Raw genomic sequence first — 26670 nt, forward strand, 5'->3', positions numbered from 1 at the left:
CTTTCACCCAGGTATTTGGGCAGGGCAAAGATACCTAAATTAGTCAGGGAAAGGCTGTCTGTTTTGCAGAAGTACAAGTGACCCTATTTCCCTTACATTTGTTTCATACAGCCATGGCAAAGAGCCCAGTAAAACCATTTTTTTGCAAAGGAGGACATACAAGTCAAAGGACACAGATCTCTGGGAGTGCTTACAAAATTATTTAGGTTTTGCTATTCTTTGAACTTCTAATTTTGCTTTACAAAGACAACAAAATTTAATTTCAAGACTTTTATAAAAGGTTGATTTAAAAGAACAGTATCTGAGCACTGGAAAAAACATCAAAACATCACATTATTTTAATTAACAAATGAAATAAAATCAAGAGTAGTAGAGAGCTTGTTAAGGAGGATATACATCTTGGGAATATTAAGCTAGCTGAAGTGTTTCCCAGAGAACTTAATACTGTTTTGAGTACTGATTAGAGGAAACGTTAGGTTAATACAAAGCAGGCTTTGTTCTTAATTCATCTGGATAGAACACAGTCCTACCTAAAATTTTGTGTCCACACTTCAGATAGTAGGTTAAAGAACACATTATTAAAAGAAAAAAATTATTAACTTTGTGTCTTCTAGAAAAGTTTCAGTTTACATTACTTTCATTATTTTATTGATTAGTCTGAACAGAAGAGAACGTGCTGTTTTCAGTTTGGATAGTGGTAATTTTCTTCATAGTACCTGGTGTGAGACTGTGTTTTGGATTTGTGACCAAAATTGATAACACAAAGGTGTTTTCATTACTGCTGAGAAGCACTTGCACAGTGACAAGTCCTTTTCTGCCTCTCACCCCACCCCACCACCGAGTGGGCTGGGGGTGCACGAGGAGTTGTGAGGGGACAGAGCCTGGACAGCTGGCCCCAAACGAGCACAGGGATGTCCCACACTATGTGGAGTCATGTTCTGCATATAAAGCTGGGTGAGAAGAAGGAAGGGGGAGGATGTTCGAAGTGATGGCATTTGTCTTCTCCAGTCCACCCTTATGTTTGATGGACCCATGCTTTCCATGAAGATAGCTGAACATCTTCCTGCCTGTGGGAAATGATGAATGAATTCCTTGCATTGCTTTGCTTGCACATATTTTCTTATTTTCTTTCCATATTAAGCTGTCTTTATCTCACTTTCACTCTTCCAATTCTATTTTCCATCCCACTAGAGTGGAGTGAGTGAGCAGCTAGCCAGGGTTTGACCACAACATGTTCATATAGATCAAATAAGTTACTTTTCAAATCAAATATATTTTCTGTAATATGCAGGCAAAAGTTGTTGTTTTTGATGTGGGTTTTTTTTTTTTTTTGGTTGGTTTTTTTTTTTTTTTTGGTTATTTTTTCCCCTGTGGCTGCCACAGTCATTAGCAAGGGAAAGAATAAAGAACATAAAAGGAGATATAGAAAGACTGAAAATTGTTACTCCTGGAGAAGGCTGCTCAGTATTGCCTGGGCAGGCTTTGACATCAGGTTCTCTGAATATATCAAATATTATCTTCCTTGAAATGATGAGAGAGAGACCATCTCCATGACTGGATCCTTCAGACGCTGTTTCTCCTGCCATTCTGTATGACTTTGAGTACGTTGGAAAGGTCAAAACTTTTCGTAATTAATTCCATTAGGTCCTCGTCTTTTTCCACACCATTGATAAACTCTTCTAAAGTCAGTTCCCCTAAAAGAAAGCCAGATAGTCTTTAGAAGCTGAGAAACAGCAGTAATCTCTCTAGTGAACAAAAGACCATTCATGCCAGATTGAATCCCTTATGAAAGTTGCTGATAGGCAAATACAGGTAGAGTATTTGCTAAGGTTTTCTCACTTTGCATCAGTCAGATCCTCACTCCTTTTTTCTGTTAAAACAGGTCAAACACAGCTTTCACTGAAGTATGAGACAAGTGCTCATTAATGTGTGTAAAGGGGCTCTAATGAAGCCTGTATCAGGGCTGAATTTGGATGTACTGGCCACTTCTCACTAAACTAACTGGAATTTATCTTAGAGCTGGTTTTAAAAGAGATTAGGGTATGATTTGCTAAGGATTAGTGGCCATAGTCCCTGTGTTGACTACTAGGATTATTTAGAGCCATTATCAGATGTAGGGGAAAAAATCAGCTAGTGGTTTGATAGATAAATTCTTTCAAGGAACTGAAATGGTCATTTGGAGTGTGATTTTTTTTTGGGGCTCATGTCAAAATCAGCTAATAACTTCGAAGTTTCAAGACAACAATAAAATCTCTTTTATTGAAGAGTAGGAGTGCTGTTTAATGTTATTCCTCTTTTCCTGCTCTTTTCCCTGTCAACAAAGGCTGGTTCTAGGCATGTGTCTGTTTGCATAGTACACAGAAATGTCCACAGTTCTCTGTCTAGGAGTTATTCCACTGATACTGTTTTACCTTAAGAGGAGAAACAAATCTTGGTTTAATAAGAAGAGCCAGATTGTTTCCTCTGAGAATGGTTAAAGTTTCTTGTTAAATTCACAACAATGAATGATTTCTCAGTAAAATCAGAAATTACAAGGGCCAGGCAAAGAGGAAAATAGCTGGATGAGTTAAGGCCCTGTGGTGCAGGGGAGCAGCAATTCCAGTCATGTATATGTCTGGCAAATGCTTAGCATGCTGACTTTTGACTGTTTTCAGGTTTAAGTACTCCCTGTAGGGTTTTTTTTTGTGTGTGTCATGTTTTTTTTTTGTCCATGGCAGCCTTGGAAACTTCATCTGACATGACAAAGGAAAACAATCAACATTTGAAAAATGTGAAAATCACTTTCTAGCCATAGTCAGTAAGTTTGCTTTCTGTTTAGTCACAAATGTACTTGCTACACTGGTGACAAGCTCATATAAAGAGGAAAGTCATCATTTGACAGAAGTCCTAGTTCTTAGGCTTCAATGAAAGTACTAAGACCCTCCCCAGGAACTGGCTTGCAGAGCCCTGAGGAAGTTTGTACTTCTTTTTTCAACAACAGCCTATATAATCATTCCACAAGCAGACTCAGAACAAGCCATCTCTGTACACTTGCATGCATCATCCTGCTTCGTCACTCATCCCCTCACTTCCTCTGAACTCTCCTCTTATACCAGACATTCCTCTTAGTTCCCCTCTCCTTCCCTCTGTATTGCCTTTGCCTCAGGTATTTGGGTGGATAGGGTTCCTGGACTGATCACATGGACATGCTGCACCATTTTCCTGCTTATTCAGGTCAGCTGGTCTTGGATTCCCTCCTCTTGATCCAAACTCTGCATTTGGAGGTACCAATAGCAGGCATACAAACCACATTGCAGTTGCCAGGTGAGGTTACACTGGCAGGCCCAGACTCACTGCTGCTGTGATGGGCCTCAGATTTCTGTGAGATAATGAAAATAAATTGCAAAACCATCAGGAGATTTGCTTTAAGAATTGTTCTTTACAACCCATGGGATTATTTATTGTATATTAATGTGAGGAAAGACTTTGCAATTTATTTGTCTATTTGCACTTTTCTTTAATAAGCTACAGGGAGGTAGCACAGTTGAAGCTAAACTTGGTGAAACTTGACCCATTCCTCAGGTCGAGCTAGTCCTGTTGCTTTCCAGCAATTTTAAAACTAAGAAACTATGGAAAACAGTTTAAAACAGAACCACTATGAAGATAATCCTGAATATGTCATGTTTCGGATTTTCCTTGCTAAAATGTATGACACGATGGTCTAGCTCAGATACAATTAATATTTGCCAGTAAACGTATGGTCAAAGCAGTGAATAGTCGTAGAATTTGGTTTAGATTTTGGCTGTTTTATTTGGACTCCTTTCATAATTTGTCTTCACCAAAGAGTAGGCCAAGGACGATGGTCAAAAAAATCCTCCACTAAGGCATCCTCCCCATGCATCGCAAGACCACTGTTTATACTCTTGATTATGTATTGCAAAAAACTTTTTAAAAGAGTAACTTCAATATACTAAATAAGACCATAAAAATGCCCCTCCCTTTGCCAAACTGCCCAAAATTCCTGTCTGTGACCTGACTTTGCTCTTTTTAACTTTCCTAATGTTCCTAATTTATCAATTATTGCATCAATTGCTGTAAAATATAGTTGCCAGTGGAAGGAGTATCTTCATGATTAGAAGTATGAGGGGGGAAATTCATCCATAACAAATTTTCAATTAGAAACAACTCTGAAGCAGTGAAGTGAAATTATAGTTTCCAAGTGCAAGACCAATTGGCTTAATTTAGTATGTTGAGGAAAAACCAGGAGCATGTGTCTTAGCATGTGCTGAGAGTCACATTCAAGAAATATCCAATATGCTCACTAGTCTTTAGAACATGCTAGAGCATGTGCAACCATGCATCCTATTTGTTTTTTGTTTTTTTTTTTTTTAAAGGATTTAAAATAGATTTTACCAACACAAATATATTACTCCCCCACTGCCAATCACACTTTCATTTTGCTGTGGAACCTGAGAACTGGCATTTTGGATGAACGGTGAAGGAGCTGTTTGTCTGCATGTAATTCTTTTGTCAGTTGACTTACACTCCACTACAAAGCTGAAGTAAAAGAAGGGTAAAGAACAGCAGAATCGGGCTTTCAGTTATCTAAACCAGTCATCCTTCAGCTGCATGTTCAAATCCCTTCTTGCAGAGGAGTCCCTGCCAATGCCAACAAAACCTAGATCCTTACCGTCATTGTTCACATCTATCTTCTGAAATATCATGTTTGTGAACTCTTCAGCACTCATGTTGGTGTAGCCATTAATAGCCTGGATTGCCTGAAGGCAGAAACACAGAAAGTTCTTTCACAGTTTTTCCCATCAAGTTGTGAAAACAATACACTGGCAGAAGCAGTACTTGAAGTGCAACTCTTTAGTTTACAAACCCTTTCAAATTCACTAAATAAATAGCTACTTCAAGTAAGTCGTCAGTAATAAGGACTGGAAATTTAATTAACATAACACAGCCGAGAAATTACAGACTAATTTGCATATCTCTGAAGGTCTGAAGAACCCTGTGGCACCTCTGCTCTTTAATTCACTTTCGATTCCACATCAGCATTTTATCTGGCCCTAGAGAGTTCCATGCCTTCAGAGAGTGCCCTTTGGTTTGTGTGATTTAAATACAGTATTGTTTTTCCCATCTGAAAGCACATGCAGATAAAGCCTAAGTTATTTGTCTTTTAAGACATGTTTAATTTAGTAATCACAAATAAAGCCAGACCAGCAGTCCTGGAAGTTGGCAGTTTACTTGTCCTCCAGAGAAGTTAAGAAAACCAGAAGAATCCCCTCTTTTTTTTTTTTTTTTTTTTTTTTTTTTTTTTGTTTTTGTTTTAGTGGGTCCTTTTTGGTGGCAAAAGGACTCAATATTTGGAGTAAAGGTATAAATGTATGTTTTTGCAAAATTATGTGCAATTGACTGACTGTGTAAGATAAGTCAGTGTATGTGTGACTTGTTTCTTCTGGTGTCTCTTTCCAAATATTGTATCATATTTGAAAATAATGTAAGTTAAACCTATTCAACACTGATCTAGAAATCTTGACCAAATAAAATCATAAAAATGTCCCCTCCAAATGCCTCAAATTCCTGTCTATTTCAAAAAGCAGCAATAATTTTACAAAAATAGTTACATAAACTTGTTTCTATTACTAATTTGCACTTTAGGTTCTTTTGGTGTTTTATATGTCTGACCCTCCTGCAGTCTTCTGTAGAAAGTTGTATCACTTCCACAGTTAAATTTATTGCAGTGCCATGAGTAAAGCAGTGGTTCCTGAAGTATTTGTGTCATTGACTACCACAGAAGCCCCTTAAATAGTAAAATACTGGGTGTTGAAAGGGTGCATGGTTGTTATCTGGAAGGAGTTTTGATGGTTGGTAGTGATATGCTGGTCCATAGTTTGCATAGCTGTAGAGACAGATTTCATTTTGATAGCACTTCTGTGTTTCAGAATTAATGTCTCAGATATGACACATCTTTTTGGAGAAACCCTTGTTTACTGATACTTATTATAAGCTGGGCACCCCTTAATGGCTGCGAGCCTGTTTATTCTTTTTTTCTTTTTGGGCCCACCATTTTTAATGTAGTCTAGGTCAATGACTTAGGCAGGTTTAAGTCAAAGTTCTTATGCTCCAAAAGAGATGGAAACACATAGAGATATAAACTGGTTTTAAAACCAGGTAAGTTAAAAAAGAAATATTGTTTACATTGAAAGGATTTTAATTTTAATTCTCATTTTGGATAAAGCTCCAGACAAAACACTGTTGACTCATTGGCTCTGGGTGAAAATTAATGGTGAATATTTGTGAAAGAAGAATTTCATTAGTCTCAAAGGAGAAATCTGGAAGATTCAGCCTCTCCTTCTATCTTTAGAAAGCTGTTCTTTAGGTGATCAGCTTTATTTGTTTGACCAGGTTGCTCCATCTGGCTCCAGTTCCTTTCAGTTTTGGCAGCAGCTATTTAAAGTCTCTAGCAGCAACTGGCTTGGCACCAGCAGTAATGCAGAATCCAGGAAAAGTATGTTCCTTGTTTGTTATGGCATTAAAACTCTATTTAGGTTTGATGCCCCCTGCAGCAAAATTTTGATCTATAGTGAGTCTTGTGCATTTAGGGAGCAATACTGAGTCATATGTATTTGTTAGGAGCCTTAACATACCTTTTGGATGACAGCAGCTAATGAAGAGCACAAGGTTATTTCATTAGAGCAAGTTGAAAATTATGAAGATAATTTTAAAGAAAGAATTGCACTTCTTTGGCTTTATGGGTTTGAAGTGGACCCATTTTCTGCAAAATTTTGGAAGTATTTTTATCCAAATATCACTGCGTGATTTAATAGTAAAATTATATTTCTGTGATTTAGTTTTAAAATGGGGGTAATGGGGTTTGTCGTAAACAAATCTAAAAGCCTTTCAAAAAATTAAAATATTGTAATATTTTGATGACATTTATATTTTTCTTGTTGCAAGATCAGTTTGAGAAGGCAGTTTTCTACAATAGACTGGCACATATACTTGTGACCATCTGTTTTGTTCATTATGCTGCTACTCTCTTACACTGCCTTATAGTACAGTTTATCACAGTAATGTCTCTCCTGTTTCTACAGCACTTCACTTTCAGTAAAGTACTTTATCTGTAGAACTATGGTTTAAAGTAAAATACTACTTACATGTGTTCAATAAGGAAGAAACTAATGTCAGGACTGTCACTACTAGCCACTGCTAATTCTGGTTTTACAACCATAAAACATTAGATAAAGTACTGACAGTCCATTTACAGCACATGATCTACCACTGTTTCAGGGGCAATGCACTGTATCAAGTGCTCTTGCTATTGGCCGTAACTTACTTACCCTGAATATGCTTAATAGTTCTTTTTTGTCAATGCATCCGTTTCCATCAGCATCGTACAGCTTGAAATACCATTTCAATTTTTGTTCAATTTTCCCTCGGATAACCAAATTTATTGCAGCTATGAACTCCAAGAAGTCTATAAATCCATCCTAAAAGAGAGAGGGGGAGAGAAAAAAACACACCTATTTAACAACATTGGTTTTCTGTTCTTTCTGGCAACTGCACAGAAACAGGTCGTCAAAGTCCCTACAATACACATTGATTTATGAAGCACCTTAACATAGAAATCTTCTGTGGTATTAAAAAAGGATAAAAGGATGTGCTCAACTGGAAGAGCTATAGGAAGAGGTATTAGGAAGGACAGTTTTGTTCTCCCTTGAAATCTGGGCGTTGTGGAGGTGAGGGACAAATCTGTTCTGAGCAATTGTTATTGACAGCTTTTAAAAGGAAAAAAAAAAACAGTTTTGTGGTACACTGCCATGTGAAAAAGAGGAGTTTGGGATATCTGGTTTGGTACTAATGAGATATCTACAGTGGAATTGTTTACATCTATACTGCAGAACTATGTATGATTTCCAGAGCTGTTCCAGGTGTTATTTATCTGAGAGATCATGTAATAAGTGTTTTAAAATTGTAACCAATACTCTGGCATGAACCCTAAGTACTGTGGTTTATCCAAATAAAAACCAAGTCTCCCTGACAAACATTTTGCATGAGATACAAAGCCTTCAAGGCATAAACCAGTCTCTAAATATTGAGGATTTAGGGTATTCATGGGGAGGCAGCATTTCAGATTGATTTCAGATTCATTATTTTCTTACTGCTTTGCTCAAAGACAGGCCTCCATAGTCAGGTCCTTCTGCTTCAGTAGAAATGTGGTTAGGATGGAAGAAACAGTTGCTGAATTTGGATTGTACTTGCTCCAACTGTTTCTCATGTGCATACAAAAAGAATTAACAGCTGATAAATTTAGTCTTGTGATCAGAATCCAATTGTTCAGAATCCAATTGCTCAGAAAATCTTGGAAAGACTTGTCAGTTTCAGATGGCCTTTGACTGAAAAGAGAAGGTTGGATGAATATCCAGTAGGTTTAGCATGTTACTTAGTTCTGTTGTCATATATCAACAGACATTTTGCCAGATGAGGTTTACAATCAGCAGGCATTAATCAGTCCTCAATATTGTATTACAGAAAAAGAAGACCTGTAAGGATGCGGTGCAACTCATTGCCAAAATCAGAATCCTAAAATCATTTAGGTTGGAAAAGACCCTCAAGGTCACCAGGTCCAACAGTTAACCCACAACTGCCAAATCCATCACTAAACTGTGTCACCTAAGTGCCACAACTTACATGCCTTTTGAAGACCTCCAGGCACTATCAGTATATTTTTGTGACAAGGAACCAAACATGTGAGCATGCAAAGAATGACGACAAACAGGAATTTATAAGGGCTAGAATATACTGAAGTTGAGAGCTCTTCTGACCAACCTTCCATTGAAAACAAACCAAAATGCCTAAAACCATCCCCACATATCTACCTGCCTAGGTTCAATCATAATAGATTGTGGAAGTGAATATAGGTTCTCAAAGACTGCATATTTTTTTTTAATAGTAGTCCATCCTCTTTTTTTTTTCCTTTTCCTCATTCTTCTTTTAGATTCCTCACAATTGTGCCCTTATGGTACTGATCTGGGTCAGAGCTCCTGGGAGCCTCTTGTAGTGTTTGTTTTGATTCCTGTGCAAGGCTGATCAGCAAAGTGGCACCTAAGAGATAATTCCAATGTATTCAAACATACTGGATTCAGCCTTCATGCAGAAATGGTGTGTGCATAAGTTTTGCAGACTGACCATTGCTTCACGGACCCTCTGCAGGTTCTCTGGTGGTTGCTTGTTTTACTCTAATTGCCATCACAAGCAAATGCAGCAAAGACACCATTCAACCACTGTTTAAGATTAAATGAAATTTGACAGTAACTACACATAATTTTCAAACAAAATTAGGCCCACTATTAAAAGCAGATGCTTAACCAAACTGACATATCACTCACTACTAACTTAATCTTCTTTCTGGCACACTGGTTTTAATTTCCATTTTGCAAGTATTATTTCAAGAAAGATCTCATAAAGTATTTTACTGGATGTTAAAATGTATTTTGCTGATTGCATTTCTATCATCTGACTTGATATATTTATTAAGAATGTGGTTAAATGCATTTCACATTGCTGCTTTTTTACTGCATTTCATACTGCTTATTGCAACTACAGATTAATTTAAAGATTGCTGGATGTCCATGACCAGATTTATTTTCTTCTTACATTTCACTTGGGATTTTGGAAAATATTTTTTTTTTATTGCTTTCTTTTTGCATCTTGGTGTCACTGTTGTTGCTCTGACAAAACATCAGGAGTCTGGACAATGTAATAACCAGTCTAATGTGTTTGGGTATGTAATTCTGATCTGGTGGATTCTATGGCCTGTCCCAAACAGGAAGAGACTCAAGGCCAGGGTCAAAAAACTCCCACCTCTGAAAAACACCTGGGAGAAATTATAGTTGTCAGGAAAGCCCTTGCCACTTTCTGCAGTCGTGTGAAAACTACTGGTGACATGGTAGCTAGCAGCTGGTTTCTATTTCTCAGGAATAGAAATACTGAGAAGACTTAGACATATTTGTCTACTTGATGTGGAGCCAGAAGCATTTAATAAAAGCATTTATGAGAAATGTAATGTTTTCCTTTCTACACCAAAAAACATACATTGTAGGTAAAAAAGAAAACATTTATGGGATGCAGAAGGCTACAGTGATCTTGTTGCACATATACAGAACTTTCTACAATAAAGAGAAATACTGCACTTTTTACAGTAGCATCTCAAAACACTACATTAAACATTGAAAAGCATCTTAACAGTAACCTATGAAGATCATCCTGTGGTTCTGTGAGTACAATAAATAATGCAATAAATGTGTTATGATGTTAAAAGAATACATCTGTGCTGATTTATCCATCTGCTGTTCTATAATCATTCTCAATACAAGTATCTAGGTAGGTCCTATGTGTCTCTGGGCTCTGTAAAACGCCTCTCTGCAGCATGCACAGCAATGTATCTGTTGCCTGTTAGGAAGTCATTAATTCACAAGCAAAGGGCTACTGTAAGAATAATAAAATAAATTTTTAAATGATGCCCAACAACATAATAAGCAGAGCTGATTACCAGTGGTGGAAGATAAAAATTATTTACTTTTGGTGTTTAATTCTGTCAAATATTTGTAATATTTTTATTAAATGGAATTAATGCTAGTGAAACCTGCTTATTCATCAGGTTAGGATACAAGACAAATTCGGGTGTGTGAAGGTTTCTTTTCCATGTCTGTATGGTGCTGGCTCTGCCTTCCTTGCCTGCAGCACATTGCCATGGGCATCTGTAGGGATGGTGAAGTCCTGCACCCTCCTCTGCCCAAACGGACAGAGGCATGTGGAGTTAGTTCCCAGGGTACCCTTCTGGGTGTGGTGTAAAATAGAGGGACAGAACTCTCCTAATGTGCTTCTGAGGAGTGGCCTGAAGACATACCAAAAGAATGGGTTTAGATCTTCTTTTACATGCCCCAAAGTCTCCTGTATTTCTATACATAGTAGGCTTAATAAAAATGTAGACCTACTTTTATTCTTTTACCAGCTTGACTGGATGAACTAGAAGTTTAAGGACACTTTAGGGTCATGCATGTGTTTGTGCCCTTTGATACTGTGCTTTTGTAACTTGGTTTGCTTTTGCTGGTCAGTGATTTTTTAAGCCACTTGCATCAAATTGATTCACACAATAAAGACAAAAAGAGGCTCCAAAAATGGAAGTAGAGGTTGCTGATGGTATGAAATTTGTCCTCAGGGCACTATAATTTGTGAGTGTCTAAGGCCTAGAGCCCATTTCAGTTTTTCATTAACTACTGGATCTCCTGAGGAAAAAGGAAATTAATTTTGTCCTTTTATGAGACGTTTTTGCTTCAGGCTGTCAGTCTTCGTACCTTTGCTGGAGGCTGCTCACCATTATTTGGTGAGGACAGAGATGTGTGTCTTCTGGGGCAGAGCAAGACTGCCACGTTATACGAGGGCCATTAACACCCCAACCCTGGAGCTCTAAGAGAGCGTTATTGGCTCCCAGAACAGCACTGCTAATCTTTACAGATCCTTAAAAAACTCTTAGGACTTCGAACTGTAGTAGAGATTTAAAATAATTGACTTGTCAGCTATGAATACACAGCTGATCTGAAACAACGCGGTTATCCAAGGCTGTGCCAGAGTAATCTGAACGTGGTGTTTTGGCTGCCTAGCTCTTCCCTGAGAGTGATTTGCTGGCAGTGGCAGGGATCCCCTACAGGGATAGTCAGCCACCTCACACCACATGCTGAGACCACGTATGTGGGAAGGGACAATTTCTGTCCCTGAAAACCCTAGGGTGAGTGAGCTTATCATTTTACTTGAACCACTGTGGGCTCTACCAAGAGTCTATACACAATAAGCAGTGCCTTGTTTCCAAAATTTGTTCCTGGAAAATCTCTAAACTCAATCTGACAGCAGGAGAATAGCTCAAATTGTTTATCAGGATTAATAAGTGTTCAAACTGAAACAGATTTTTGGAGTTTACTTAACAAAATGAATTAAGCATTTATATTTTAGCTTGTAGAGTTATGTATTGAATTTTAACCTTTTACTTAAGAAACCTCTGCCTGGTACAAAGGACATAAGAAAATGCAAAATCCTGAAGCTTCTTGCATAAAGAACAATACCAGAGGAGGCAAAGAACCCAGATAAAGAAGCTCCTCTGTCTCCAAGCCTATCAAGACTGACAGATGCACTCAGGTAAGCACCAAAGGACTGAAAGTGCACACGCAGCGAGGAAAAGTTCAGAAGTTCAGTCATGAGGAAGACCACAATCTTCAGCCTCAGGACCACCGAGAGAACCCCATACGACCACCACAGCAAACCACGCGTGCCCAGAAGGACGTGGACTTATTTAGCATGAGAGGCGAGGACAGGTGGGGCCAGGGGTTGAATATGTATAGAAAAGTTGTGCAATGTATTGCATATGGAACATCTTTGGGAATAAAAGTGTGGGTCAGACTGAAGCTCAGGCCACAAGTTTTAGAGAGCTATCTCACTTGTGCCGGGCGCTGATATACATACCCACTTCATAACTACCCCAGGTTACAGAGTCTATTTATTTATTCCACGTATCACTTCAAAACATAGATGGTCCAGGTATTTCAAACCTAGGGCATAGGTCATTAAGCTACCTTCTTTCCCAACTGCCTGTCTTTCTGAATAGTCCCTAAACCTCTTAAGGGAGAGGGAGGCATGGGTCAAACAGCTCAGAATAACTGTGAAATTTATAGTTAATCCTATGGGCTTCTTTCTTTTTCTCTGGGTCCAATTTCAAATATGGCACTGCTTTCTCTGCCCTCAGCAACATAAAGCAGGATTCATTTCACTCCATTTCTTCTTTCCCCATTTCATGGAATCAAAGAATTACAGAATCATGTTGGTTGGAAAAGGCCTCAGAGATCATTGAGTCATTGAGTCCAACCATCCTCGATTATGCTGTCATCCTCGATTTGTTTTGCTTATGAGTATTTTCATCTGTTCCTCAGAGGTTGAATATGCAATTATTGAAGAAATAAACAGCTACTTGTAACTGTCTTACTTTGATACTTCCCTAGGATCTTATATTGGAGTTTGGGCTTGGCCAGACTCACAAGTTTCATAAGTAAATAGAGCTGGCATTTGTCATGGGGTGGGGGAGACCTCAGCAAGCAAAGATTATTTAATAAGGATGAAGAACAAAGCAGGGAATTAGGAGCTGCAGATTGTTAAGAGGTTTTGTAATCATTGCATTCTCACTGTTATGTAAAGGGATAAGGCTGTAGTGACCAGGCTGTTACACAAGGTTCTGCTTTGCCCAGATGAAGAGGACCTGCAAGGCTTGGGGACTTGAAAATTAACAGGACATTTGCATTAGAGGAGTTGGAAATACAGAGCCAGCTATGTGTCCTGGCTCTCAGACTTGTAAGCTACCCTGGTAAAACCTGGTGAAATCCAAAATATTAAGATGACAAACATTTATTTTTCTTTAAAATTAACAACTACCCCCCTAACTCCTTGCCATCATAGACAAATTTCTTTCAAGATTACTGGAGAAGACAGGGAAGTCACCAGGCTGGGGCCTCTGCCCAGGAAGGCTGTACTGAAAAGACAAGCCCCCTGCCATCCTTTCCTGGATGCTGGGGTTTAGCTTTCTGCATTCCTAATTTTGAGCCTTTGCCTGTGCTTTTAGGAACATCTTTCCCAAATTAAAGCAGTAGACAAGAGAAGAAAAACACTGAAAAATGGAGCCATGACAACACATTTTCCAGCAAATTCCCTGTTGATAATCTTAGCAATTTTTTCTTGTTTGACAAATTCAAAAATGTAGCAGGACAAACCTCCAGGAAGAGTTGTCTTGGTTTGAAAGAAAGATGTCTCCCTAGGAAAGTGGGAAGAAATATGACCCCCTTCCCTCTGAATTATTATAACTTTGAAATTCAGGGGTTGTCAGGCAGAGATATGGGAAAAGGAATAACAATTCTTTACTACTATGCATAAAAAGGTAAACAAGCAAACACCAACAGCACAACCAGAATCCCAACCACAGCCTTCTCTCAGCTGTCAGGCACCTCCCCTTCGGTGTAGTTACGGCCACAGCCGGCAGGGGTGCTCCCGGCCAGGTAGGCAGGTACAATGCTTCTCCCACAGCTGCAGGGGGAGCTGTGGCACAAGCACAGTCACATCTTCCTCCCGTGTTCTAAAACATTTCGATCATAACTCAAAACTCATGATTTTAAATCCTACAGTCAAGAATTCAACCGTACATGCATTAAGCAAGTGATGATTTTAACGATAATGTAGGCTTTTAGTTGGTAATGACAAATTATTACAGCAGAAGTTCGTATTATCACAGCAGTGCTGGCTTCGGACCCTCTGTACCTTCGGCTCCAGAATCCCAGTGACCTGAGTCTCCCCAGGCACCTTCTGCCAAAGGCTCCAGGACAAGCCATTGTTCCCAGCAGCAGAGTAAAGCACATTCTTCACCTCTGATCCTGTCCTGACTCAGCCAAAGGATACCACATGAGTGATCTCCTGTTTGATCTAGGCAAAGGCTTGTTTGTTGCTCAGGGCCCCAGTGGAAATCGTTCTTTTTGCAGGTGACCAGGTAGAGAGGGCTCACAATCTGGCTGTACTCGGGAATGTGCCTTCTCAAAAAACCTATGGCACCTAGGAAAGCTTGTGTTTCCTTCTTGCTGGTTGGTGGAGATATTGGGGGTGATCTTATTGATGACCTTGGTATGAATCTGATGCCATCCATTTTGCCACTTTACTCCCAGGAACTGGATCTCTCAAGCAGCTCCCTTAACTTTGCTTTTCTTGATGGTAAAGCCAGCTTCCAGGAGAATTTGAATTATTTGCTCTCTTTTCTCAAATACTTCTATTGCTGTGTTCCCCCACACAATGATGCCACAGATGTACTGTAGATGTTCCAGAGCCTCACCTTTTTCCAGTGTAGCCTGGATCAGTCCATGACAGATGGTGGGACTGTGCTTCTACTCCTGAGGCAGTTGATTCTAGGTGTACTGCATGCCCCTCCAGGTGAAAGCAAACTGAGGCCTGCATTCTGTTGTCAGAGGAATGGAGAAAAATGTGTTAGCAATGTCAATAGTGGCATACCACTTTGCTGCCTTGGACTCAGCTTGTACTAGAGCTCTTACATGTCTGGTACAGCAGCACTCAGTGGTGGAGTCACTTCATTCAAGGCACGATAGTCCATAGTCAGTCTCCATTCTTGTGCACGGGCCAGATGGGGCTGTTGAAGGGTGAGTGGGTTTTGCTGACCACCCATTGGCTCTCCAGTTCATGGATCATTTTGTGGATGGGGAATCACGGCATCTCAATTCATCTGATACTGCCAGCAGTGCACTGTCAAGGTGGCAATTGGTACTTGTTTTTCCCTCCACTTTCAGAAGTCCAACTGCAGAAGGATTCTCTGATAGTCCAGGCAAGGTGTTCAATTGCTTAATGCCCTCTGCCTCTACAGCAGCTGTGTCAAAAGTCCATCTGAGTCCCTTCGGGTCTTTGTAATAGCTGTTCAGCTATTAATGACATTAATAATAGCAATGAAGGTGGTGTATTGAGATGTCCCTAGCTCTTCGAGGGCCCACAACAACTGCCCTGTCCACCTGACCTTGTCAGTATCACTACTGTGCTGTTCATCTCTTCCATGAATTCCTCCATCTTGGCCATTTCTCTTGTCTGTCTGTTACAGCAGACCTTTCTTTAGGGGTAGAAATGAGCCAAGACACAGACTCTCATTTAACAATGTGAAAAGGGTCCCAGTTTATTCTTTTTTACAGCTTAGCCATCCTGACTCTGACAACAAGTTCCTACAGTTGGCTTCTCTGTCAGACTCTGACTGCTGGCTATATCCTGCTAGAATATGACTGCAAGTAGTTCCTTGCTGCCTCTAACCACAGGCTATGACTGCAGATTCCAAGTCTATCAGACCCAGACTGACCTTGCAGCAGATCTTTTGCAGCAGCAACTCTCTTCCTTGTTTCGTTCTTCTTTGTGTGTTTCTGGAGCATTGCTTCTTCCTCAGGGCTCCTCTACCTCCTCAAGGTCTTCTTCCTCTAGGCACCCCCTGACCCAGGGACCCACCCCTTTTATTACACTTATCTTTATTAGTCACAGCTGTGACCCATTAAGGCCAAGGGTGTTCTTTTGTAATTAGTACAACTGATTTATCAGGGGCAAGGACACCTGTACTCCCTTCTTCTACACCTACGAGGTACAGTCATTCTGTCTCTTGCCAACAGATGGGACAAAATTCCATGAGAGAAAGAAACAAAAGGAAAAATCCTAACCCTCAACAAAGGTACATTGAAGACATACATATTTTCTAGTGGCAAAGATGTTCTATTGGGCAGATTTGGGTGCTTCTATATAATGCTCTGTGAATCTCAAGGGATGTATGAAAGCTCCTAAAAGTTACATGCATATACTATCATTGCCTAAACTACTTATATTATTATAATAGACAGTTACTATTATAACTTTATTCTTAATTAATGTATAAATAAATAGAAAAAAAAGACAGCTATGCCTTAACAGAAATCTTAAAATTTCTTTGAATAATAGAAGCACCTTCCTGAACTGTTTTCCATTAAAATTAATTTCCCATTTATCTTCACAATAATTTAACAAGTAATACTTAAAAATAATTAAGATTAATTGTCCAAAGTTAATCTCCATTGCCTATTCACATAATGTGACAAAATTACAGTGTTACCTAATAATTGTAATGAACAGTTTCCACATGTTCCCCAAAGATGTGGGCAGGACCTTCCTAGTTCCCATGGCAACACTAAAAAAACTACTAACTCTAACTAAGTACTGATATTGAAATGCTAATTAGCTAATTGCTCTGTTTGTTTTCTCTAAACTACCTGGAGATAACTGGCCTCCTACCCCTCCACGCTGCCATTCAGGGACTAACATGCAAATAAAAACCCCTTAGGATCATGGGAATATTTTTAGGAGATAAAAAGGACTATGAATCAAAAACTGAACACAGTAGAGGAGTCTAGACAAATGCCCTAGCTGAGGAAGAGGGAAACACATCCCCTGATTGACTTTTACCCGTCGCCATCACCTAAGAAAGAATAGACTAGGTTAGGTTGTGAGAAGCAGGGAGACAGAAGGGCAGAGAGAGAGAGCCCTGGTGCTGCCACCACAGAAGGAGTGAGGACAGCTGTTGTTCTGGACTTCAGCAACAGACTCTGCACGCCACGCCTCCTCACCCTCTGACCACCGGTGTGCCAAAAGGAAAGAAGAGGGACAGCTGCTGCTCTGGACTTCAGTGACAGACTCTGCATGCCTCCTTCCTTTTGGCCGCCTGGGAAAGCCTTAACCGCGGGGGCGAGCTCTGCGTTGAGCCCCCTGCCCAGCTGATCTTTTTAATAAAGAGCTGAACATTAATAAAGGCGTTAGCCCTGTTCATTTCAATTGGGGGCTCGTCCGGGATAGGCATGCCCGAAGACGACCCCCGGACAGCTGGACAGTTTGACCACCTGCTTCGAGGGACCCTCGGGAGTTGCTGGCTACCTTCGGACCCTAGGAACAGCGTGAGACAAGCAAAGCAGAGGAGCATCAGATTCGTAAGAAAAATCGGGAGCGAATGAGTGAGTGAGACGGGGGCCGGCAGCTCGGACCCCCGAAGTGAGAGGGACTCCCTAGTACCGCGTTTCCGGACTTCTGTGAAGGTGCCGGCTGGGAACGGGGGGAAGCGAGTGGAATAGAGGAGCGATTGAAGCGTCTCCTTAGAAGTAAAGCAGGCCCTCCTCTGAGCCTGTGGAGGTCCCCTAGGGGCAAAGTAAGTCCCTGGCAATCAGGGCAAGGGGAATGTCCCCAGCAGGGAGATCCTAGAGGGGCATGTCCCCTGCAGGCAGGATGAGATAGGACGGCAGGTGGGATGTCCCTGGCAGAAAGGGCGGGATGTCCTAGCAGGCAGGAGTGGCATGTCCCCGACAGGCAGAGGGCATGTCCCTGCCAGGCAGAGGGCATGTCCCCACCAGGCAGGACAGGATAACAGGGCAGGTGGGATGTCCGAGCAGGCAGGAGTGGCATGTCCCCGCCGGGCAGAGGGCATGTCCCCGCAAGGCATAGATAACAGGGCAGGTAGGAAGGGATGTCCTAGCAGGCAGGAACAGCAAGTCCCGCCAGGCAGAGGGCATGTCCCCAGCAGGCAGGACAGAATAACAGGGCATGTGGGATGTCCATGGCAGGCATGGACAGAGGTCCTGGGCAGAGCAGGTAGGGGAATGTCCCTGGAAGGCAGGGCAGGATGTCCCTGTCAGAACAGGCATGAACCCAAGTAAGCAGAAAGGCAGGAAGGCAAGCAAACTAAGCCTAGCAGGAGAGTCAGGCAAGGGGGCTTGGCCGGAAGTCCGAGGATTTGGGAAAGAGCTAAGAAATTTAGTGGAAAACCCCGTTGGAATATCTAGCCAGTTGGACCAATTTCTAGGGCTGAGTATTTGTACCTGGGGAGAGCTGAGCTATTCTAAGCATTCTGTTTTCTCCGAGAGAGGTCCAGATGATCTGAGCAGCAGGGGAGAAGATATGGAAAAGAGAGGGTGGATTGGGGCCCCCAGGGAACCAGGGGATGCCCTTGGTGGACCCCAACTGGAGTCCCAGCCAGCAAGAAGGTAGGCAACACATGAGAGACTATAGGGCCCTCATGATAAGAGGGATCAAAGAGTATCCCTAGGGGAAGCAACACGAAATTGGTCTTTGATGGTACTCAGGAGAAGGATGAGACCCCGGCAATTTGACTTAACTGACTAAAATGAAATTTCCAGTTATATTCAAATATAGACCCAGATAGCCCAGAGGGTCAAGTCCTCTTAAAGGTCTAGTTTGTCACCAAATCCTGGCCTGATATTAGACAAAAACTAGAAAAGATAGAGGACTGGCAAGAAAAGAACATGAATGAGTTGCTCAAAGAAGCCCTAAGAATGTATTTAACTGGGAAAGATTAAAAAAGCCAATAGCCTACCTCTCAAAACTACTAGACTCAGTAGCCAGATGATGGCCAACTTGCCTGCAAGTAATCACAGCAGCAGCAGCTACCCTGATAAAAGAAGCCCAAAAGTTGGTCCTGCAAGGGAAAATTAAAGTACAAACATTTATTAGTGATCGTGGATCACCTCACTCACTGGGTGGAGGCTTTCCCAACCAAAAAGGAAAATGCGCAGGAAGTTGCAAGAATAATCTTAGAAAATATCATACCATGATATGGGCTAGTCAATAACATTGACTTGGACCGAGGTCCACATTTTGTCGCTCAAACTTTACATCAAGTAACAAAAGCCCTGGGGATAAGGTGGAGATTGCACACCCCATGGCATCCTCAAAGCTCTAGAAGAGTGGAAAGGATGAATAGAACTCTTAAAAATGTGATAACTAAATTGAAGAGACAAAGATGAATTGGCTCAGGTGTTTACCTCTCGCTCTCTTGCGCATCAGAACCAGACCTCAGTTCGACATAGGGGTCTCTCCCTATGAAATGATGTTTGGACTCCCTTTTTTTAATCACCCCTTTCAGTACAGCAGATTATCTGGAAGGGGAGGCAGCAACTCAGAAATATTTAGAGGTCATAGGAAAATCCCTAGAAGGCCTCCGAAAGAAGGGGTATCTCTCCCAAACTTCCCCTCTGGACACCAATGCCCACAACATCAGTCCTGGGGATTGGGTGTTGATAAAGTCCTGGAACACTACCACTCCATTAACCCCGAAATTCGAAGGACCTTTCCAGGTGCTACTTACCACACACACTGTGGTGCAGACCCAAGAAAAAGGCTGGACTCACGTCACCAGAGTCAAAGGACCAGTGCCACCCCCAGACACCAGACCAGACCCAACAGTGTCACCCGCCTCCTCTTGTGCATGGACAGTAATTAAGAAACCAGAGGACTTAAAATTAACTTTAAAGAAGACTTGCTAGACACTAATATACAGTAAGGTGTTAATAACTGTTTCTGAGTTAAAGTACCATAGTAAAGGTTTAAGTACTTGGTAATTGTTTAATAAGACTAAGTGTCCTTTAGCCAAAGGAGTTAACTGAAAAAAAATTTAATTAGTATATTATTAAGTCTTACTTGATTTCTAAAGAACATGAGAATTACCATCAGACATGAGTAGAAGCATACAAATGCCAAAAGAAGTTAGCCCTCAAAAGCAAAAGACTGTAAATTGATGTGGGCTTAAGCCCGATCAAAGAAATAGAGGAGGGATTTGTAATGAACAGTTTCCACATGTTCCCCAGAGACGCGGACAGACCCTTCCTAGTTCCCATGGCAACACTAAAAAAACTACTAACTCTAACTAGGTACCGATATTGAAATGCTAATTAGCTAATTGCTCTGTTTGTTTTCTCTAAACTACCTGGAGATAACTGGCCTCCTACCCCTCCACGCTGCCATTCTGTGACTAACATGCAAATAAAAACCCCTTAGGATCATGGGAGAATTTTTAGGAGATAAAAAGGACTATAAATCAAAAACTGAACACAGTAGAGGAGTCTAGACAAATGCCTTAGCTGAGGAAGAGGGAAACACATCCACTGATTGACTTTTACCCGTTGCCATCACCTAAGAAAAAATAGACTAGGTTAGGCTGTGAGAAGCAGGGAGAAGGGCAGAGAGAGAGAGCCCTGGTGCTGCCACCACAGAAGGAGTGGGGACAGCTGTTGTTCTGGACTTCAGCAACAGACTCTGCATGCCACGCCTCCTCACCCTCTGACCACCGGTGTGCCACAAGGAAAGAAGAAGGGACAGCTGCTGCTCTGGACTTCAGTGACAGACTCTGCACACTTCCTTCCTTTTGGCCGCCTGGGAAAGCTATAACCGTGGGGGCGAGCTCTGAGTTGAGCCCCCTGCCCAGCTGATCTTTTTAATAAAGAGCTGAACATTAATAAAGGCATTAGCCCTGTTCATTTCAATAATGGCATGCTCCAAATGCTTCTTAAGCTCAGTGATAGCTGCAGAATACATGTTAATTTGTTTGCACTTGTTGTAAATAGAGACAAGCCAATCTGAATTAATAATTAGGAACTAAATTTATTTGCGATCGCCTAACAATTTAAAGTCCGAATTTGCCCACAGTCTACAGAGCAGCTCTGGGTGCAAACCGACAGTCAGTGCCTCCGTCCGGTTTGCGCACCATTGTATTTCTGCAGAGGGTTTTTATACTTTTTATTCTGCCTTTGCCCATAAGTAATTGTGGCAAGCTGCATATTCATGCAGTCTTTTCTCACAGAGAAGGCATTTTGGCCGCTGATGTCTTCTGAACAGCTAGTGATGAATCTAGACGTCCTCTTTCTTGTCTTTCCTCCTGGATGCCATCTGCTTGTGATTTGCTTGGGCGTGACCTAATAGCAAGCTTTTCGGTTATTGTTTTCTGCTGGCTAGGGCTTTTTAAATTATAATTAGGTGTCTGGCAACTTGCTCGGCAACTTAATCTGCGAATTTCCTTGGCCTTGGTTTTTTTACAGTAACTCTAAAACATTTTATGGCTACAGTGTATAACATTTATAACTACAGTTTATTACATGCACTCCTGACTGCACGAATTACATATATAACCCACTTAAATGAACATTTCAAAGAAACCCTAACCTAATCCAGACCAGCTACGTATCAAGACTGTATGATGCAAGGAAAATTCAATTGAGTATTAATCTGTAACACTTACCTACTTGAATATTTTAAAATTTAGATTTTAAAGAGAAACATTTATTGGAAATTCAGATTGCCCTTCTTGAAATGCAAAAAAAAAAAAAAAAAAAAAAGAAAAAAAACAAAACGAAAACAAAAAAAAGAAGGCCACTGAATTCTGCAGTGCTGTAGCAGAGATCTGAGACAGGCATTTCTTTAATGTCCCATGTAAAGAATTGGCCTCCCATGCTTGATGGTGCTGTGTCACTACTGGGGAATTACCTCTGGTCTGAATTTTTTAGTTCATAAAATACTTGTTTTTTTTTTTTTTGGAACCAATGTATAAAATTGAATGTAAAAATTTTGGGAGGCAGTTTAGAAGGAGAATAAAGCCATTCTTTAGTATAGTCTGTAAATAAATAGAGTACTATTTGCAAACAGATGAAATATTCACACAACATGGAATTTTTTGTCAGGACACTGCACCTTTCAAAGGCATTTAAGCATACGGAGAAAAAATAGGTAACTATACTGCCTTCAACACAGCAAAGCATAATTTAACCTCCTCATTTACAGTAATCAGGCTAGTTACTTTACATTTGAGATAATTTTATGCAACATTACTCCAAATTAAGGAGAAGGAAATGATTTGGCTCTGTTGTTTTTGTTGCTTTTGTTGGACTGTGTTTGAAACTAATGGGAACAAGATTTTTACATGTCACCTTCAAAATGTATCAAATATATCAGGAAGTAAGAACTGTAGATTTTTGTTACTTCTGATAGAAGAATTCTTTCTGTCTAAGACATATCTAGAGCCTTATTTTTTTCTAGCCCTTGGTTTAGAAGCTGATTAATTTTTTTGACATACAGGCTTTTAGTGCTGACTACAATGTGATAGCAATGACTGACATAAAACAAAAATAAGCTTTCTGGGCTTTTATTGTTGTGGAGACATTTATGAGAGTGACAAAGTCTTCAAAAATCAGAAAAAGCAAGAGTTAGACTTCTCTGGGCAAAATGGAAGTGCTGGGCCATACAAGATCCATGGAAAAGGAATAATGTAAAATATCCTGCCCCAATGCAGTATCAGTTTATATGGTTGTTGGCCCATAGTGTAATGCAGATGTTGCTGCTGCAACCTTGCTGATTTGGCTAAGCTGGGTGGTTAGAGTAGGCTAAGAAAAGTGTCCAAGGAGTCATTTCAGGCTGAAGGCATCCCTAAAGTTTATGTGTGCTGCTGAACTTACATTTGCTCAATTATTCAGAGACTCATGACACAAAAGAGGAATGTAGTTCAGGAAAGTTGGGGAAAATATTTCTCTGGTTATCACCCTTACTTTCTATTAACTATTGCACCCAATTTTATTGTGTCACTTTTGGTAATGCCTGCAAACATGCAAGGATGTAGCAAAGGGGCTAAGTGGCTCCTTAGGCAGCCTGACAATTCATATCACCGCTGCTATTCCCAGTTCTGAGGACACAGCAGAGCAAGACAGTCTGGGAAAGGAAGCCCAACTGAAAATGATATTTTCCAGGAAAGGACAGTTAGCAAAGTTATCCAGAGCCATTATAGATAATCCCACAAGAAGTGGAAATGCTTAAGATTTAGGTTCCAGGTAGTTTTTGAGGCATTACTCTCTAGCACCCATATTTTTAATCCTTTAAGAGCTCTTCATACCTTCTGTGATCATATGGAAGGCAGCTAACACATCGTGCTAAGTAACAATTGCTCAGTTCAGCCCTGCAATCTTTAACAAAATAATATCTTCATTAGAATCTCTAGACTAGATGCTTCATAGAGATGAAAATAACATTCCTCTCTCTCACACACACAATTCTTAAGGTGGAAAAAGTGGAAGAAAATAAATAACTGAAAGTCAAATGAATAAATTACAATAAGCACAAAAGACCTCTGAAAATTATGACATCTTTCTATGGACATTGGTATGCTTTTCATGGAATATGAGGTGCAACCACTGCTTTAGTAGAGAATTTCATTGCCAAAAAAGACTCTCATTTCCTTCTACTACAATATTGAAGATGTTGTACTTGGCTAACCACATTCATGTCCATATAACCAAAAGAAGATAGCATCTATTTATATCCAGAACACAAAATCAGACGCTGAAAAGTCTACATGATAATTTGAATTATAAAGACAGCAGGACACTGGGGAAGGAGTGAGGATGAGGAAAAAAAGGAAAGGTGGTCTACCTCCCAACACTTAGCTTTGTCCAAAGTATAAGGAGTGAAGTGAAACAGTTATTCTTCAGTAAAAAAAAAAAAAAAGGAGAAAAGGAAAAAAAAATTTAACTTGAGATTTAGTTTACATTGCTATGTAGTCATCCCTACACACAACAAAGTTCTATTGAAGTAACATATTTTTGCATTTCTTATTATCTGTTCTACGTCAAGCATCCTTTTAAAACTTTCTTCTTTATGTTTTAAATGGATTAATTTAAAAATCTTTTTTTTAATCATTCTAATCTACATAATGATGTCAGATGAACTCTATCAGAGAACTACTTTACATTTTTAATGAAAAGCACAAAGTAGAAAAATGATTAAGGATTGACATCAGCTGGTGGCTCCTTATCTAAATATTTCTAAAACTGCTGTGGAGTGTCCATTTTTGTGCATCTACCAATTTTATCTCTGCATAAAAAGTAGCAGAAAATAGTACATGGTCTGTCCAATGCTTTATAAGTTTTAACAGAAAATCCTTGAACTTGCATAATTTTCCCTCAGTGCCACATACCTATTAATCTTCTTTACTCTTCACAGTAATCCTGCCTTTTAAAATCCAATTTTCTTACAAAGCAACATACACTTATTCCTGTAGCTAGTTTCAATTAATGCCAAAAGAAGCAGTAAACATCCCATTTTCAGGCCATTGCTTCACTTGTTAAATGGCTATGCAAATTTTGTCCTTCAGATGTCATAAGGACTCAATCAATCAATCACAGTGTTCAATTTTTATTTTTAGTGGTGGCAAAACCTATCTGCAAGCTAATGGGAAATGAATGTCAGTGATCTGGGCTTCTGATTTAAAGAAAGAAGATATTTCAGAATAAGTGTTGAATAGTAGCAGTGCTGACTGTAGAATTTGTCCTTATTTCTGCCTAAGAGCAAATAACACTTCCAATGTATTATGGATACACCAGACATTATTTTTCTAGATATATTTTCTCCATCAACATCAGTGAAACCTCATTTTGATGGATATAATAGCACTGAAATATGATACATATTCTCACTGAAAACCAAATATACATAAGTATACTTGGCAACTACTGAGATATTTTAGATATAACTGTTTCCTCTCTAAAATTCATCATTAGCATGCATGAACTAGGACTGCCAGTTATAAGTGGACTGAGACACAGGGGAAGGAAAAAAATTAGGAAGAATTAAATGTGTTTGTATGTGCTTGCAGGTTTATCCCTTTTGTATTACAAATAGCTTAAGGGCAAAGAAGACAGAGATTAATTTTTCCCTAAGAAGGGACTCTTCAAATCTAAGAAAGGAAATCCTTAAAAAAATTAATTTGGTTGGACTTGTATTTTAACAAACACATTATTTTTGAAAGGTTTCATTGGAAAGCTGTGGCAAAAGATAAACCTATCACTTATTATTCTGTCAATGTCATTATATAAATAATGCTTACAAGTATTAATGTATGAGTGATCAACAAAACGTTTGCTGTAATGCTACCTTCTGCACTCCTTATGATAATCTCAAGGAAAGTGAATTTTGCAATTACAGTTCTGAATGTTCAGCACCTTTATTTTTCAATGCTGTTAAGAATTATGAAGAACAGCTTTCAAATGTCACTAGCATATTTATTTGTTTGCTTGTTGGTATGTTTAATTATTAGCAAAGCATCCCACAAAGGGTGAGGAAGGGCTGAACTCAAAAAAAATTTGAGACATCTGTGTCCCTGGTGTATAGGGTCATTTAGTTCTGAAACCACTGGTGGTCTGCACAAGAGACACACTAGAAAGGGTTAGTGCTTATTTAGTATGTTCCTGAGAAGAAAAGTTTTCAGACACAGCCTTTGTCGCTAACCTCACACAGAAACAGGCCCTGCCTGGAAATGGTCTTTGTGCATTGAACAGGCACTCTGGTGAGCCAGAGTCACAAATACCTGTTCAGTGCTGATAGGTGTGCCTGCACCTCACGGGTGTGCCTGTATCTCACAGGTGTACCTGTACCTCACAGGTGTGCCCTCACACACATTAGCATGTGAGATAACTGAGCCCAAGAAGCCAAACAGCCACAGCATCATTGCCTCTTTGGCATGAAATGATTTGCCTGCTGTGAGACCAGAGGAGACCATAATTGCCACATGGCATTAAATTACACTGTGAAGATGTCCCCTTCCCTGTCATTTGTCCACTGGCCATTAATTTCCATGAGTGGGGGCTGAACTACTTTTTTATCTACAACCTAAAGAAAGGCAGGGAATGATAAGGTTTGACTTACAGTTGCAACTGTATTCCTGTTGGTATTTGTATGGATAACTTGAATGTAATGAGTTTTGAATGGGCTTTCAATCTATCAAAAATTGTAAAAAAAAAAAAAATTATAAAAAAATCTTAGCGTGCTGCTATTATTCCTTTTAAGCTATTTTGGGTTTACTGGAAATTTAGGGTTTTTGCTGGAAATCCTAAGAGGGACAAGAGTGTCTGTAACAGGCTTCAGGTGGAAGCAGCAAAGCTGATGAGAAGGTGAAATTCATGACAGTAATTACATCCCACAGTTGCACTGGCAGCCTTACATGCTAGAGGTTTTAAACTGGGTACACATGAAACACAGAGGAGAAAATCTATGCACCTTTCAAGAGTGTTTTACCATCTTGTTCTATGTTAAATACCTCCAAATATGGATGTCCTCACATCAACTGGAGGCATTAGGCTGCTCTAATTGGAATTGTAGATTAATCACAGGACTAATTCTTTTGCAGAGCTTTCTGATCAGATTCCTATTTTGAGGAAACAGAAGCCTACATGTGAAAAATACATTTTATACTGAGAAGACCGTATTAAATGA

The 26670-nt window shown here is 40.0% G+C and overlaps 1 protein-coding gene across 1 annotated transcript in view; it reads right to left on the bottom strand.

Moving 5' to 3' along the window:
• Window positions 1–1563: 1563 nt before the first annotated feature.
• The window catches only part of GUCA1C (guanylate cyclase activator 1C), a 40356-nt gene continuing 15249 nt past the window's right edge, over window positions 1564–26670 (bottom strand). The window contains exons 2-4 of the mRNA XM_053935382.1: window positions 7326–7475; window positions 4670–4757; window positions 1564–1694 (exon numbers count right to left, since the gene is read on the bottom strand). Coding sequence (XP_053791357.1) covers window positions 1564–1694; window positions 4670–4757; window positions 7326–7475 — 369 coding nt within the window. The remainder of the gene's footprint in view (window positions 1695–4669; window positions 4758–7325; window positions 7476–26670) is intronic.

The sequence above is a fragment of the Vidua chalybeata genome, chromosome 2, assembly GCF_026979565.1.
Source record: "Vidua chalybeata isolate OUT-0048 chromosome 2, bVidCha1 merged haplotype, whole genome shotgun sequence".
NCBI lineage: Eukaryota > Metazoa > Chordata > Aves > Passeriformes > Viduidae > Vidua > Vidua chalybeata.